This window comes from Quercus lobata, chromosome 6 (assembly GCF_001633185.2).
Source record: "Quercus lobata isolate SW786 chromosome 6, ValleyOak3.0 Primary Assembly, whole genome shotgun sequence".
Classification (NCBI taxonomy): domain Eukaryota; kingdom Viridiplantae; phylum Streptophyta; class Magnoliopsida; order Fagales; family Fagaceae; genus Quercus; species Quercus lobata.
In genome coordinates, this window is record NC_044909.1 from 40861796 (window position 1) to 40877997 (window position 16202).

The 16202-nt window shown below is 34.5% G+C and overlaps 3 protein-coding genes across 3 annotated transcripts; 1 reads left to right on the plus strand and 2 right to left on the minus strand.

Annotated features, from left to right (window-relative positions):
* Positions 1 to 775: 775 nt before the first annotated feature.
* On the plus strand, positions 776 to 6043 carry LOC115995489 (PI-PLC X domain-containing protein At5g67130). Its single transcript, XM_031120074.1, has 9 exons — positions 776 to 1040; positions 1122 to 1244; positions 1381 to 1518; positions 1857 to 1955; positions 2059 to 2362; positions 2451 to 2674; positions 2759 to 2845; positions 4230 to 4678; positions 5791 to 6043. Exons 1-8 carry the CDS (start codon positions 924 to 926, stop codon positions 4407 to 4409), a joined length of 1272 nt encoding a protein of 423 aa, XP_030975934.1. The 5' UTR covers positions 776 to 923; the 3' UTR covers positions 4410 to 4678; positions 5791 to 6043.
* A 341-nt stretch (positions 6044 to 6384) lies between these two features.
* Positions 6385 to 9474, minus strand: LOC115993957 (F-box protein At5g67140). Its single transcript, XM_031117957.1, has 5 exons — positions 9158 to 9474; positions 8911 to 9057; positions 7536 to 7671; positions 7181 to 7279; positions 6385 to 6807 (listed from the first exon to the last, which is right to left on the minus strand). Exons 1-5 carry the CDS (start codon positions 9259 to 9261, stop codon positions 6598 to 6600), a joined length of 696 nt encoding a protein of 231 aa, XP_030973817.1. The 5' UTR covers positions 9262 to 9474; the 3' UTR covers positions 6385 to 6597.
* Positions 9475 to 13848: 4374 nt separating this feature from the next.
* On the minus strand, positions 13849 to 15885 carry LOC115995011 (caffeoyl-CoA O-methyltransferase-like). The gene is made up of 5 exons (XM_031119406.1): positions 15714 to 15885; positions 15538 to 15617; positions 15221 to 15365; positions 14492 to 14623; positions 13849 to 14285 (listed from the first exon to the last, which is right to left on the minus strand). Exons 1-5 carry the CDS (start codon positions 15804 to 15806, stop codon positions 13992 to 13994), a joined length of 744 nt encoding a protein of 247 aa, XP_030975266.1. The 5' UTR covers positions 15807 to 15885; the 3' UTR covers positions 13849 to 13991.
* Between the last annotated feature and the right edge of the window lie 317 nt (positions 15886 to 16202).

Here is a 16202-nt window from a genome sequence, read left to right on the forward strand (position 1 = left end):
GCATGATGTAAATTGCTAGTATTAAATTCTTTAGTAATCCAACCAAGCACAACTTTGATGGAAATTGCTCTTAAATGTTGCTATTTATTCTATATGCGAGTCCTCTTTTTACCAAGGAAAAAAAAAAACACTTTTGCATCTAGAATGTTGTCATCTTGCTACATCTGAACACACCATAAGTTGTCAAGGCCTACAGCTCCACCAACATTTAATCCGATCACTTGAGAAAAGATTGAAAATGTCCAAGCTAACATTACTGTGGGGAGGCATTTTTCACCAAATACCAAAAAAAGCAAGAGAAACTGTCCCAATTTTGACTGCAAAATTCTAGATATGATTCCTCAAAAAAAAAAAAAAAAAAAAAAAAAATCTAGATATTGATTTGTGACATCGATCCCTTCCAATTGTTGGTTCAATGTCCTCCGAATGGGCAAAAAGCAAAGTATAAGCAGAAGCAAACCTACCCCACCACGTGAGAAGCACCGAAAAGTAACCTGCAAAAAGTGGGGCCCAAAAATCAAAAGCTTAGAAAATATTCAAAATACCAAAACCAAAGATTAGGAATTAATAAGAAGCATAATAAAACCAATCTTACCAAGGCAAAAAAAGCATCAAAACGTCTAAAACGATGTCGTCATGACTCTCCGACCTTAATTAAAGTCCCAACCACCCTTGACAAACAAAAACTAAAAAGAGTGGGGTTACCTTAAAAAAAGGAGAATAAATAAACAAAAGGTGATAAAGAGCCCGCGTTTAATCTCCAAAGAAAGAAAAAGACCGTGTCACCTTGTCCCTTCTCAACACACAGTAAAATTGTTTCTTTTGCTTTGTACCTAACTGAGCTGAGAGACTGTGAGAGAGACTGCTTTTTCTCTTCACAGTTTCACTGGTAGCTTCTTGAAAGCTTTGCACAGGAAGCTGCCATGTTGGCGTGTTCTGCAGAGCACCGTAGCGTGTGCAGAGTTTCTGCTATTGCTTTTCTCTCACTCTTCACTCTTTTCTTCACCACTTCCACTGCTTGCTCCAATGGAAACTGCCAGGTTTTTCTCTCTTCTCCGCTCTCTTCCTCAACAATTCTCTTTCTTTTGCTTAAGATCTGTGCACTTTCAAAATTTTCTCAGGTTTTGGAAGCTTGTTCGGCTGCCACTGACTGTGGAACAGGTCTCTACTGTGGCAACTGCCCTGCTTTGGGCAAGACCCAACCCTTCTGCGTCAGAGGCCAAACTACCATACCCACTTCTATTGTAAGCTTTTTTTTTTTTTTTTTTGGTTGTGGGTTTGAGCTAAATTGCATGAATCTGTTGTCTTTTATTTGTGCTTTGTGTGAATTTGGTGGTGGGTTTGAATTTTGAACTGTGATGTAAATTCTTTGGAATGTAGATTAATGGGCTTCCCTTCAATAAGTATACATGGGTGGTGACTCATAATTCGTTTAGTATTGTTGATGCACCACCTTTGGCCGGTGTTCAGAGACTCACATTTTACAATCAAGAAGACACTGTGACCAATCAGCTCAGAGTATGTGCTTTTCTTTTTCTTAGTGCCTAAGTTTTTATTTCATTGATGCTCTATGATGTGCTGTGCTATGCTGTTCTGTTTGGTTTCTGGGAGTTTGGTGGAAAGAATAAGAAAGGGACAATTGATCATTACATATCTTAGTGTTCTTGATGCTAATAAACAATTTGATCAGCTTAATTATGTCCTCTACACTTGTGAGTTGTGACATTTTATTTAGTATTCTTTCAGTCAGTATTCTAGCCCATAAATTAAAGTACAAGATAAATTTTTTTTTATATCTCTTTTAAGACCTTTTCGTTGGATTAATTTATGTGTTTTTGTTTGATGGTGATGTTCAGAATGGAGTGAGGGGATTGATGTTGGACATGTACGATTTCGATAACGATATCTGGCTCTGCCATTCATTTCGAGGGCAATGTTTCAATTTCACTGCATTTGTAATCTATTCTCTCCTTTTCCTTAACTTCTGGCTTTTGAAGTTTTGTTTTATAATTTGATTGTGTCAAGCAATTTTACAATGAGTCCACTGTGATCTTCCAGCAACCTGCTATAAACACTTTGAAGGAAGTGGAGGCATTCTTGAATGATAACCCAACGGAGATTGTGACCATTATAATTGAGGATTATGTGCATACTCCTAAAGGGTTGACAAAGCTGTTCACCAACGCTGGTTTGGACAAGTATTGGTTTCCAGTATCCAAGATGCCCACAAAGGGTGAAGACTGGCCCACTGTGACTCAGATGGTACAAGATAACCATCGGCTTCTGGTTTTCACTTCTGTCGCTACAAAGGAAGCAGAAGAAGGAGTTGCTTACCAATGGAGGTACATGGTGGAAAATGAGGGTAAGTATTGCATGAATGTCATGTTTTTATGACTTTGTTATTTTATAAGCAGTGTCCAATAACAGCCTTATACTGGATTGGGTTTCAGCTGGAGATCCTGGGGTGGTAAAAGGTTCATGCCCAAATAGAAAAGAATCAAAGCGGTTGAATTCAAGAAGTGCGTCTCTTTTCTTTCAGAATTACTTCCCAACATATCCAGTTCAGTCTGAAGCTTGCAAGGAGCATTCAAATCCACTGGCTGAGATGGTTGGTACCTGTTACAAAGCAGCAGGGAATTTGATGCCTAACTTCGTGGCGGTCAACTTTTACATGGTAATGTAAATTTGATTCATAGAAAAGAAACATACAGAAATAGATTCCCTTTAAATATCCTTACTGGAAATTAAACTAATGCAGAGGAGTGATGGAGGAGGTGTGTTTGATGTGGTGGATAGAATGAATGGTCCAACAGTATGTGGGTGTAGCACCGTGACTGCCTGCCAGGTTTGTTTACTTTAACTTAGTACTACTTGCTCCAATTCCACATTTTTATTAGGTGGTGGTGGTGGTTGTGTTTTGTTTTTTGTTTTCCCTTTCTTTTTGGCTGAATACATTTTTCTTAGTTGATTATTAACAATTTTGGCTAATCCAATGGGTTTGAATCCCAGATTTCACCCTCAGCAGCTAGAGCTGGTTTTTGAAACTCTTTTTGACCTGAATTCTACTTCTTCGTGATTGCAAAATATTCAGCTGACTTTGCTCTGACTAAAACTATCTGTTCAATGTCACTAGATGCCCTTGATCTTCCTGAATATTTGTCAATTTTGAGCAGAGTTTATAAAGAATATCAGAAAATTTGGATACTTTTAGAAAATTTCTTACTGGATGTCCTCCTGAAATTTGCTCCAACTCAAGGTGTCTGAGTGATGGGGAAGCACGAGAAAATATTTATTTTAATTTAATCTTATTTAATTTTGGAGTCTATTGTATTTTTATTCTAGGCCTTAGTAGTTAATTAGGTTATTAGTATTTTATTTAATTTCCTAGAGTTAAGGGTATTTTTTTAATCCAATAGTTGGGATTCCCCAAGTCATTTAGAATCCAGTTTCCTTAGCCAATTAGAATTGGGGTTTCCCTATTAGGGTTTAGTCTTAGTAAGTATATATAAGCACAATATTGTATACCTATGGAGAGAGATACAGTTTGATTGATAATAAAATTTCTCTTAGAGTTCTTCCAATGGCCTGATGGTGACTCCAACCAATCATAGGTGCAGCCTCCCAGAGTTTCTCTACTACTTGGTGTTGATTCCAAGAAAACCTAGGTGCTAACTCCTAGGTTACCTAACATTTATTTTTCAGTCCTTCAATTTTTTGTGCTGCGTCATTTTGGTTTAGCAAACCTTTACTTTTCTGTTCTTTAATTTTTGTTGCTTTGTTTTGATTTTGTCCTGCATCAGTAAGTCTATAGTGGGCCAAATAATGCAATTGGTAGGTCACCAAATTATAGAACCATGCTCTTTGTTTTTCTTTCTTATGTATGCAAGAATATTCATGTGCCAAGATGGGCTGATAGGAAGAAGTTTTAATCATTGTAATGGATTTTCTGTTGGAGCAAAAGATTTTTAGCCAGCTTCAAATTGATTCAACATTATGTCATATTTTCCTGTTTTGTCTCAACTGTAGAGACCTTTATATGATCATATGGCAGAGGCCCAATTATTTACAGCTATTCTGGATGTTATGTTTTTCCATAATTTGGGCAAATATATAACGGGAGCAATTTGGACTCTTGGGACTTAATTTGTGTAGTGCTTTTCTCTGTGCTCTTCTTACAAATTGTTTTATGTTATGGAGCTTTATCTGAAAGACTAGATGGGATTTTGCAGGCTGGAGCACCTTTTGGATCATGCAAGAATGTTACTGTACCTAATACAAGTCCAGTAACCAATACTGCTGGAAGTTTCACTGGATCTGTTCAGTTCTCAAGCTCTGCCTCCACAGTCCTTTCTCCAAGTTGCTTGATTCTTTTCTTTTTTTGTTTTCCATTGATGAAGTTTTTGTTATGATTGCCATGGCTAATTATGGGACTAGGCAGTTGATGAGCTACTTCTTACAGAGAGGTTTAGTGTGTTAGTACGTATATTTTATAGTCAAAACAGGTATACTCTACCCCTGCCTTTTATGTTGTGGGGGCAAGAAATGCATGCTAGTGCTGTGAAATTTGATTGTAAAGGAGGAACTTGGTCTTTTATGGAGGCCAAAAAGTAAGGGGTTGCATAGGAAGCTAACGTAGATGGTGACCTAGAGAGAACCAGTGTACCAAGAAGTTATTCAGGTATACAGTTTATTTCTTAAATCTAAACTGCAGAAATTGGTATATTACTTGCCTTTTATCATGTTTCTCTTTTCTGCCATGCAAAACCTCTATATTCAATGAAGAAGTGCACCTCATTTGCACTTCTTAGTTTGTTTCTGATAATATTTGACAATGAGGTCTAAATTTATAGGACTACTAAATTTATGTGTCACTATAGGACTACTAAATTTATGTGTCACTACACATTGAATTAAGATATAGTAGAGTATGAACTTTACACTCGTGTAATGTTGAGAGGGTAATGGCTTAAACTTTGCCTAGGGATAGTGGCCATGGACTGTCAGAGAACAGGCAGCTCCCATAGGCATTAGAGTTAGAAGAAAAGGCGTTGGTTGACCATGGAAATAATAAAAGTTGCTCATACTGGGATTATCAGTTCATAAGATGAAGGTCCTTTCCTCAAGAAGGTTTCTCATTTTACATGTTTTTCTCAAAATCAATAGCAAAATTTTGTAATTGAATAAGACAACCACTCAATCTTTGAGTAGCAACAGTCAACTTTAGTCATACAAACTAACTAGTGACAAGTAAATGCTGTCAAGGCAGGGGGGAAATCACTTGGCCATCAGAGGATTACCAACTGTTTAATCCATAATTTCCCTCTGGCAATTGTTTCTTCATGTATACGTTGGATTGACCAGGATAGCTGGTTGTTCATTCTTGTTTTATTCCTTGCAAGATGTTTCCATCTGTAGTAATGATTTTGATGAGAGAGAGAGAGAGAGAGAGAGTCACTCTCACTGATACTTTGTTGCTATGTTGATTAATTAGGTTAGTGACGCACATTACCTCTTTGTGAAACTACAAAACCATTATATATTTGGATGACCGTCAAATCTAACAAACTTTAACCATAGAGATCCTTTTTTTTTTTTTTTTTTTTTTTCTTGAGAAAGAACAAGTTAAATTTATACTATTGCAAATAATATGTTGTCCACTCCGTGGCAAAAATGTGTGAGCTATTGCTGAATTTTTAAGTTGTAGAACTGCAATATCGTCTATACCCATTTAATTAATCTCATCGTGTTTCCTTGTACTCAATTTAACATTTTCTTTTCGATTTTCTTCAGGTCCGGCGCATAGCATGAAGTAGTGGAATGTATGGCATAGCATGTGTAGAAGTGGTTCCATTATGTTACTAGATTTTCTAAATAGTTGTGTACTACTTCCAATGTTCTACAGTCTTCTTTTGGTTTGCTTGTGCTTCCTACACTCAGGTTATTTTCTTATGTTTTCATATGACTTTGGAACATGCACGGTATCACAAAAGAGTTATATTCGAGGCTGCGTTATTAGAAATGATATATTGTTTGCAGTTTCTCATTTTGGGAGTGGAAATTAAATTAATAAGTTGGTGGCCCTCAACAGAATTATGTTTTCGAGTTGAGTTATGTGGACGCTCTCAGGAGATGTAAGTTTGGTTGTATTGCACTAGATTGATGCTAGATATATGCATATGCCGAACATATGACGAGGTATCTCATGGAGTGGCTCCATGAAATCCTCTCACAGCATATTTGATCCAAAGATGTGTCGATCCTGCATGCTGTGAGAGGGGGTTTCATGGAGCCGTTTTGTACGATAATTACCTTCTCCATCCATTCAGATTGTGAAACCTGTTGATTATGAACTATGGAACCCACCAAGTAAAAAAAAAATAATAATAATGGAAATGTAAAATGAAATCATGAACTTAATTTACCAACTATGGCAAGCGCAAAAGAATACAATTGCGTGTGTACTGTACAATACAGACGCAGAGACAATAAGGTACCTGTGTCTTATTTTGCTGATATATTTATCATTTTGATGAAGAAACAAATAAAAACAACCTGTACATTAGAGCAATTGGAAAAGCAACCACAACATGGGGAAACTTATACAACGGGCCATAGAGAAGCGCTTCCAACATCTAACATCAGTCTGGATTTTATCTGAAGGGCTGGACTAATGGTAAGCAAACCAAGGAAGCAGTCAACAGGAACTCTGGTCCCCCATACATTGATAGATTCAAGCTTTCGACATTTATTTACAAGAACAAGAAGACCACTCTCGGTTACATGACGGCAGCTCCACAGGACTATAGTCTGGAAAGAGCATTAGGTTACTGACAAATACAAACTTTTGTTTCTTCATAGAAAGACCAAAAGAGATATAGGTATGTGATGCAGTGATGAAAATTGACAAACAAAAATAATTCTTGATTTATTTTAAATGACAGTCCATGCTTTAATAAAGAGCAGTCAATAATTAAAATCCTTGTCACCCCAAGAATGGTGAGTTTTGGGCAGTCACGAGGGATCCATTGAGATCGATTCAAATTGGACACAAAATCTTTAACCAAGAAATTTTAGGAGAAAGAAGAGGAGGAGGCATCTGGTGTTACGACCTTTAAAAAAAGGAGGAGGGGGAGGGGGTGGGGGGACGGACTTATAAAGTGTTAGTCCACAGGCAACTCACCTTTAAATGTGGACAGTTATTTGCAATGGCGAATAAAGATTCATCTGTGATAAATGTACCTCCAATATTGAGGTGTTGCAAGGAATTAGCTCTGGATATCTGTACAAAACAACCAAGAATCAACTGAGAAAAATAGAACAAAATGCGTCTAAGTTAAACATCTCATCAGAGCCTGCAAGGTATCAATTCTGGAATGATTTAGACAATGAAAATATACAGAATCTGTGAAGTCATTTAAACTGATGACGAACTTCTTAAAGCCAGATTACCACGAGATCTATTCAGACACCAAAACTGTGAAAGCATTATCCTCAGTTGCAACATTAAAGAAAATTTGTAGAACTATATCACATACCAGTTGAACAACACCTTTGTCTGTGATCCCTGTCATACCCCATAGAGATATGGAAGTCAGGTTGCTGACACATTTTGCCAAAGATATTTGACATAGTCCATTGTCACTGATTTGGCAACCCCAACGGCTCCTTGAACTGAAAGCATGATATGATAAATCAGGAATTCAAAAACTCAGGAATCAAATTGCTGCCTTTTCAAGTCTTAGATATAGGTACATGACAGTTAGTTGCACTCAATATATCAATGAATTAGCTGGTGCTAGTTTCCTGTATAAGGATTCATGTAAAACTCACAAATTTCATATTCAACGTTAAAGATTAAATGACCATGCTTTATGTTACTTTTCTAAAACTATTTTATCAAAATAAGCACAAAAATTGCATCCATGCTCAACTCGATTATGCTTTAACTCAATCAATTTGTGTCAAGTATAAGAACACTTTTCCATAGTAGTTCAGATAAGCTAAATGGATTCTCTTTTACCACTCAAGTCTAATCTAAAACATAAAACTGCAGCGATGATATTCACTGTATATGTTTATAACAAGAAACTGCAGATCAGAAAATTGAAGATCTATCAAAAGGCCTCTGGAGTATCATTTGGCAAGGATTAAAGCTGTCTCAGCTAATAAAGGCCATTGAATAAGTCTCTAGTCCTTTTGCAATGCAATAAAACCATGTTCCGGACTTGGTAAAAGTGCTCATTGATTTACTCAGTTACGATTGTCAATTCAATAAGACCTCTTGCTTGACGTTAATTAGGCACGAATTCATGGATTAGGAGTTGGACTAAGGTGGAGAATTGTAGAACACAGATCATCTTCCAAACTACCCAATTGGCCTAATGCCAGATAAGCTTGATCTTTCTGTACCAAAGTCTAAATCTAGTCTGCGTCAAAGAATTAACCGACTGGGCACACAAAAAAATATTTTCACAACAATACAGAGCCACAAAGTGAAGGAAGATACCAATAACTGGAATTGGTCCAATTACATAAACAAATTAACTGGAAGGGGCAAATGTGGCCAGTATGATCATAGAAAAGTAATGTCATTTATGCAGGGAATTTCCTGGGGGAAAAAAAAAACCTATTCCTTTTACACCTAATTTCAATCCCATATGACTTCCCTGCATACTCTATGGATATTCACATAAAGAACCCATGCCTAATTTTAGATAAGAATCAATCCTCTAATTCAAATTTCCTCATCTATTAAGAACCCAATTCTCATTTTTTCATGTTAAACGCTTATCTTAACAGTATTGACTACCATCCTTACAAATTCATAATAAATCAAGAACACAAAATGGACACAATTTAGAAAACAAGGAAAAGTATCAGAGATAGATAAAGAGAGAGAGTGTAGCGTACATGTCAAGCTCTTTGAGGTTGTAGGCATGGCGAACAAGGCGGGCTGTGGAGTCATCGTCCATCCTCCAACCAGCAAAGCTCAGAGTCTCCCTCCGAGCCAGAGACTGCTTCACCCCCTGCTTCCATTTCTTGCACACGCTTCTCGCCCTGAGAGTTCAATAACAATAGCACTAATGAATTCAATTTCAAATGGTACAAAACAAGAAGATATAACAACACACACACACACATATATATATACACGTACTGAGCCAAATCAGTGAAGGAAGTGATGAGAACAAAGATATGAGCCAGAAGGTCTATGGGTAAACGATCAATCTCTGCCTCTTCCCCCATCTTCTTCACACACATGCGCGCAGAGAGAGAGAGAGATAGAGACAGAGAATTTTGGCTGTGGTACTACGTTGTGGAGGTGGTCGAAACTCGTACGGTAGCTTTAAGGAAGAAGAAAGCTCTGAAAAACAAGTAAAGGGTGAAAAAATGTGCTCATGTTTTCGTCATCCCCTGTTTCAACTTTCAAGAATGAAGAATCTACGCCATCGAACTATTATTATTATTATTATTATTATTATTTTTTGGTAAGAATATTGTTACTTTTTTATATTAGTATTTGTAAAGGTCAAGAATCTACGTTCAGAGTTTGTGTCCCTTGTCCGTTTGGGATTTATACTATGTGGGGTTTGTCGTGTTAGCTCTTCGTGCTCCTCCATCCTCATCCATTGGACAATAAAAACTCCAAAACTGAAATTAAATAATAATAATAACAATAATAATAATAATAATCGTAGAGTCCCGATTTGTGGCCCAAGTCCAAAGTGTATAGGATCTCGGCCCAATGAGCTCAATACAATAAATTTGTTAAGAGTGAGTTAAAGAACTAAGTTCTAATGAATTGAACGATGACTAGTATTGAATTAAATGACAATTAAGCATAAATAAGAGATATTGATATCAATGAACTTTTAGTCCGAGGAGGTCACAATTATATATATTGATCACAATTGGATACAGAGACAATTTAGATTACTACAGTGTTCTCTCTCTATTTTTTCGATCCCCTTCTTCATGAAGAGTCCTTCACATTATATATCCTCCTCCGAATCATCTTCATCCTACACTTGTTGATCATCCGAGCCTTTACTTGAGTACCTGTCCCATCAGACACCCTCTTTGGTTCTCTGTGAGTTGTGGTAGCCAATGTAGTACTGTTCAAAGGTATTCTTCACATAAATGCGGCCAGAAAAGTAGCTGCAGTGTATTTAATGCGATGGTAGCAGCTTCCTCTTAGATATTTTTAGGTCTTATTCATTCTCGTATGTTCATGAGGCATGTCCCTATCATTGGAGTTTCTTGGAAGATCACTTTAATTGCTAGAGTACATACTTTGAGCTATATTCATCAAGTCCGAGGAGGAGCTATTCCTCGAACAACTTTTCATTTGCTCCCTACTTATGGATCTGAACTGGGAACATCTAATAATTATTTGCTCCTCCTTAGACCTATCTATATTCTCGGATAAAGTTCAAGACCCAATATACGATCTTGGGCTTTTACCCCTACAATAATAATAATAATAGTAATAACATTATATTACTACTAGCCAAAACATTCTATGGGGGAATTCATGTGTTTGAATTTAATTAGAAAAACTAATCTGTAGGACTTAAACTAATAATTGAATCTAAAATTTTAATTTGGGAACTTAATGTATTGTAGTATTTATTTATTTATTTAAGAATCTAATATAAAACAAGCAAAGGGAGAAAGAATGTGATAAGTTAAGATTGTGGACATCGCTACTGGTTTGTACTCCTTAAGGCTTTCAGGCATAGCAATGCCTCTTTTTGATAGTTGATTTCTAATGCATTATCATTTTAACCAACCCAACCAAAAAAAAAAAAAACTACTGTAGACACTGTACACCTTGCATGTATGAAATTCTTTAAAGGTCTGTATGACTATTTGAGAATATTTATATGCAAGCATGAATCGCTAGGGGTAAGTTTGATATATATATATATATATATAGTGAAAAATTGTAAAATTTCAAAAACTTAGATAGCAAAATATTATAAAATCAACTAAAAGTCAAACATCTTTAATTTTATTTATATATATTAAATGTGTTAAGATTGAATTGTATTTAGATAATTTTTTAAATATTATACCACTTGATGATTTTGTATAAGATTATTATTTTTAAAATATTTCCATTATAATATAGATTTTCTTTATCGAATACCATAAAATCTTTTTCATTTCATTTTCAAGATCACTACCAAATACAAAAAAAAAAAAAAAAGATATTTTTCTTGAATTTTTTTTTTTTTTTGAAAAAGAACTCATTTAAAAAAAAAAAATTATATTGAACCAAACGGAATATTTTGGAAGTATAAAGCGTATAGACTCTAGAGAAGCAATGTATTTAAATCGTAAGTTCATATATATATATATATATATATATATCTAATAAAAATTTATTAAATAATGTATAATATTGTGAAAAACTGTAACACAAGAAATAATTTGAATCTTAACTTCTTCTTTTTTTAAGGTTGACTCGTTTTATGCATATGAGTATATGACCATATATACACCCAAGCGATTATTGCCGCACAAAATAATTTCTCCCCATTCTGAATCATTACAATTGCATCTTTATCTCTACCTTACCTTTTTGTTCTTGGCTATTTTTCCTTTTTTGGGCAATAATCTGATCTGTGCCTTAGGTGTCAATTCCTTGAAGGCACGTTACGTGTTTTGAGAAAAGGATGAAACGTGGATTGATGGAAATCCCACCACGTGAACACTTAGCACAATTTCCACTTCAATTGAATTTGGGATAAATGTTTACACTTTACACACGTTTTTTTAATTTTATTTTAATTATACTGCCACATAGATGTTTTGACTTTAAGATATTTTGACTTTACACTACAGCACCTATTTAATCTAGATTTATATTATGAAAAATTCTTAATTTATATTGTACTAACATTGTAAATTTCTTATCAAAAAAAAAAAAAAAAAACATTGTAAATTTATTTCATAAAAAAAGAAGAAGTAAATTTATATTATAGACGCATTAAATGTGACACTTAATTTTTTTTTTTTTTTTTTTTTTATATATAAAATAGAATTTCAACTCTAACCTAATCTAAGTGTAAATGTTTGTGAAGCTCCCTTCTGGAGACTTGAACCCTGACCTTTACCCTCCACACTCCATGAGCACTTATATCTGTGGAGTGACTATTGCACCAAGGGTGTGCAGTGATTAAAATGTGACACTTATAAATATGTACAACATTTATCACTTTTTATATATTTTTTTTCCATCCATGTTGCTCCATACGGTCATCACACAATTTTAAAAGATAAGTGCAATTTTTTTTTTTTTTGTCAGTATAAGATTGAATTTTCCATCAAATCTATTCTTTGAGCAAACATAACTTCTTCTTCTTCTTCTTTTCATAATTTTTTAAGGTGATAACATAAAAAATGATAATTTTTTCACAACTTTCATCTAGACACATCATTGCCATCACTTTTATTATACACTAATTACAACATATGAAATCAACAATTATAAATAATAATAATAATAATAATTCAATACGATAATATCACATATTGACTTGTGATTTGCAAAGGTCCAAAAGCAATAAATCAAATGTTGTGGATGACACTCCCACCACATGTTTCATTTGATCCCTTATGATATATATATATATATATATATTTTTTTTTTTTGAATGAAAAAAAAAAAAGTAGGATCATGGAGGTAAATCACATTCTATTGGCCATAATATACCATAGGATTCCCATATTGGTCTACTATCTTGGTGCTAATGAGTCTCACACTACTCAAACCCAAATATCTTGGCAAGGTGGATGAGGTGCTGGACCACTAGACCCCCACACTGGGGTTATTTGATCCCTTATGATTGATCAAATCTACCCCATACATGTTATCAAAAAAAAAAACTACCACATATGGCCATATGGCGAACAAAGATGAAATTGCTTGCTCTTATATTTCTTTCCCCCTTTTCTGGTTGTAGAAACAATAGGGAATAAAATGCATGGGGTATGGCTTGATGATAGGAGTTTTTATCCCAGCATCCAAAGAGGAATAGTTCAAGTGATAATCCCAGTAAGGCCCGTGTGATACACATGGTATTATCCATTACTGTCACATGGTGTGGGATCGATAAGCCCACACCAAACACTTTTTTTTTTATTCAGCAAAAAAAAAATAAAATAGTGATCTATAGTTATGGTATTTAGCCATGCTGTCTAGAATTGTTGAGTATTAAAATTTATCCAATTTCGCCCTATCAATTTGTTATTCTAAAAGTCTTGTAACTTATTGGTATTATCTCCCTATTTATTGAATTATATAAAAATAAAAAATAAAATCCGTTGCTTCATACAAAGACAGGATTTAAAATATGGCTTACCAATATGCAAGCTTCTCCATTCAACCCATCTAAGATCATTGTCAGCCGAAGAGACCCAGAAAAATTGAAGATTTCTTCAATGATTTATATTGCTTGCACGTCTTGAAACCAATCTACACTAACAAATAGAAATGATAACTACCCTATGCCATTGTCTTTTCGACTACCACGAGGAGTTTGTCAAATAATTAATAAAATTTGAAAATGCCGTAATTGTAAGAAAAAAAAAGGAGAGAAAGAATTAATAATATAGTAATCATTATTCCATGCATCGTAATCGACCCATTTTTTGTTTTTTTTGGTAGATATTACATATTAGTAAAAGGTTCCTTCTAAAAGATAAAAATAAAAGGTACCGAAGAAGGAAGACATTATAGATTTTCATCATCAGCCTTTTTTTTTTTTTTTTGGTTGATTGATATAGATTTTCATCAGCTTTGAAGAGGAAACATAATAAATTTACAAATTAAACATCCCAGAAGCAAATTTATTAGGAATTTTATTAAGACCGGAATTACAATACAATAAATAAAACTCGATGATAAAATAGCAAATTAGCAGTGTAAAATGAACGATTATAAATAAATGTATATAATCCTAGACCACAAATGGGGGTGATAATCAGCTGATGCGGCGGCACAGAGTAATGCCATCACCAACGGGAAGCTGGCAAATCTCAACCCTTCGATCAGAGGCTAAAGCCCTGTTGAGCTCCAACACATAGTCTCTATAAAATCGAACGTACTTTCTAAGAGGTGCATCAGGTGGGGCCACCACAGAACCATTCCATAGGGTGTTGTCGTAGCCGATTAGTCCACCAACCTTCACAAGCTCAATTAGCCTCTCATGGTAGTTCAAATAGTTATCCTTGTCTGCGTCCACAAAAATAAAATCGAATGTTCCATGGTACGTTCCCTGTGAAAATTATACCATTTCAATTACATGTCAACATTGTACAGCTTTTAATTAAGGGTCATATAGCATTTAAAAGTGACTATATATACACACCGTTAAAATTGTGTTTTAAAAACACATTTTTAATTAAAGTATGTATGACAGTGTGTAACTCAGCGTGTATAACAATAATTAGTGTTGTTTAAAATGGTTTTAGATAGACTTACAGACTCAATCATTTGGTCAAGAACTGGAAGAGCAGGGCCTTCTTTGAAATCAATCTTGTGAGCCACGCCAGCTTTTTGAATTACAGGTAAACCCAGTTCGTAATTTTCACGGTTGATGTCCATTGCCAATATCTGCAGCATTCCTAAAATTGATTATTCCTTTCATTCATGGCTTAATTGGTAACATATTTTGCCAATTAAATGAAATAATTATAATCTAGTAAATTATTTGGGGCTTAATTCAATCCTTTGAGTATCATTTTTATTTCATTTTAATCTTTTAATTTTAATTTTTTTTCAATCTAGTACTTCTCTTTATTTCTCTAGTTTTAATTTGTTAGTCTTTAGCTTTTCAAAACAATGTCGTTTTAGTGGACTTAATGGTGTGAAATGGATGAAAGTGAACAGAATGACTATATTGGAAACAATTGGAAATTAAGGATTTGAAATGAAAAAAATAAATAAATTAAAAAAAAGTTGAATTGAAAACAAGTCAAAATTAAAAGTTATATTTTGTAATTTAATAAAAAATTAAAGTTTTAAAAAGTTGTATATAGACTGAATAAACTAAAAATAAGCAAGGGCATGTAGCTATTTGCATAGTGTGAGTTACTTCTATTTGCATATGCATAGAGCTACATTAAAGTTGTTCATCCAAAAAAAATAGTTGTTCTGTTTTCTTTGTTCAATTGGATTTTGGATTTTTAGAAATGATTAAGATTAATGAACCTTTCCATCCTCCGGTAGGGCGAGGGCGGTGGCAAGTAGCGAGTAACCAGTGTAGACGCCGATTTCCATGGTGTTCTTGGCGTTGATGAGCTTTAGGATCATGTTCAAGAATTGTCCTTCATCGGCTGAGGTGGTCATGATGTTCCTGTTTATACATGTCATTGCAAAATGAAAATCATACACACACACACACACATATATATATATATAGTTGTCAAACCATGAATACGTAAATAAACTAAGCAAATCAATGCAAGACTATATATATATACACTTAAATGTAATAGATCAAAAGAAAATTTTTGAAATGCACTTACCATGGATGTCTTGCTGTCAATTCCCGGAGCTCCTTCATAGGCTCTGGCTCTTTTGGATATACACTGGTTTCAAGGATATACTGCAATGAACAATAAATTTTTTTTTTTTTTTTAAATAAATAAAGTTTGATGATAGAATAGAAGAAAAGAGTGGAATTGGGATTGTGTTTGTGTACCTGGTAAAGAGCATCGCTCTGTAAGAGACTCTTGTGGCCAACTTCTTGGTGCCTGCCAGCTTCGTTTTGCTGCTCTTCCTGAGTGGGAGCCATTTCTTTCTTTCTTTCTATATCCGACTTCTTTTCTTCTTTATTTCTTTTGAGGCTTGAAGGACTTTTGGTTAGTTCCCTGCTTTTCCTCATTGAGAAAGAGTCTTTATATATATGAAGGGTTGGGGCCCTGGGGGTTGGTCAGAACACCATTGTCTATTATTATGAAATTCATTTTTCTCAACGTGGGGTTGTTGGGGTTGGTGTGAAAATTTTTAATTAAGTTTAGAGATAAAAAGGTTTTGAGTGATATGATATGGGGTATAATATTTTTCATAAAAAATAATTACAAATTTTACTATTAAAATTCTTGTAGCTTGTAGTTCAACTATCACCTATGGATATTTCTAAAGGAGATATTTGAGATTTAAATATCCCTCTCCAACTATCAAATTATAA

Bases quoted from the DNA above. Each gene is read 5' to 3' on its own strand.
- LOC115995489 (XM_031120074.1), top strand. From the start codon at position 924: ATGTTGGCGTGTTCTGCAGAGCACCGTAGCGTGTGCAGAGTTTCTGCT. The intron at 1,245-1,380 runs GTAAGCTTTTTT...TTTGGAATGTAG, and splicing joins CTACCATACCCACTTCTATT to ATTAATGGGCTTCCCTTCAA. The intron at 1,956-2,058 runs GTAATCTATTCT...GTGATCTTCCAG, and splicing joins GTTTCAATTTCACTGCATTT to CAACCTGCTATAAACACTTT.
- LOC115993957 (XM_031117957.1), bottom strand. From the start codon at position 9,261: ATGTGTGTGAAGAAGATGGGGGAAGAGGCAGAGATTGATCGTTTACCC. The intron at 7,672-8,910 runs GTACGCTACACT...TCATGCTTTCAG, and splicing joins AACCTCAAAGAGCTTGACAT to TTCAAGGAGCCGTTGGGGTT. The intron at 6,808-7,180 runs GTGAGTTGCCTG...TGCTCTTTCCAG, and splicing joins ATAACTGTCCACATTTAAAG to ACTATAGTCCTGTGGAGCTG.
- LOC115995011 (XM_031119406.1), bottom strand. From the start codon at position 15,806: ATGGCTCCCACTCAGGAAGAGCAGCAAAACGAAGCTGGCAGGCACCAA. The intron at 15,618-15,713 runs GTACACAAACAC...TGTTCATTGCAG, and splicing joins AGAGCGATGCTCTTTACCAG to TATATCCTTGAAACCAGTGT. The intron at 14,286-14,491 runs GTAAGTCTATCT...TAATTTTCACAG, and splicing joins TTGACCAAATGATTGAGTCT to GGAACGTACCATGGAACATT.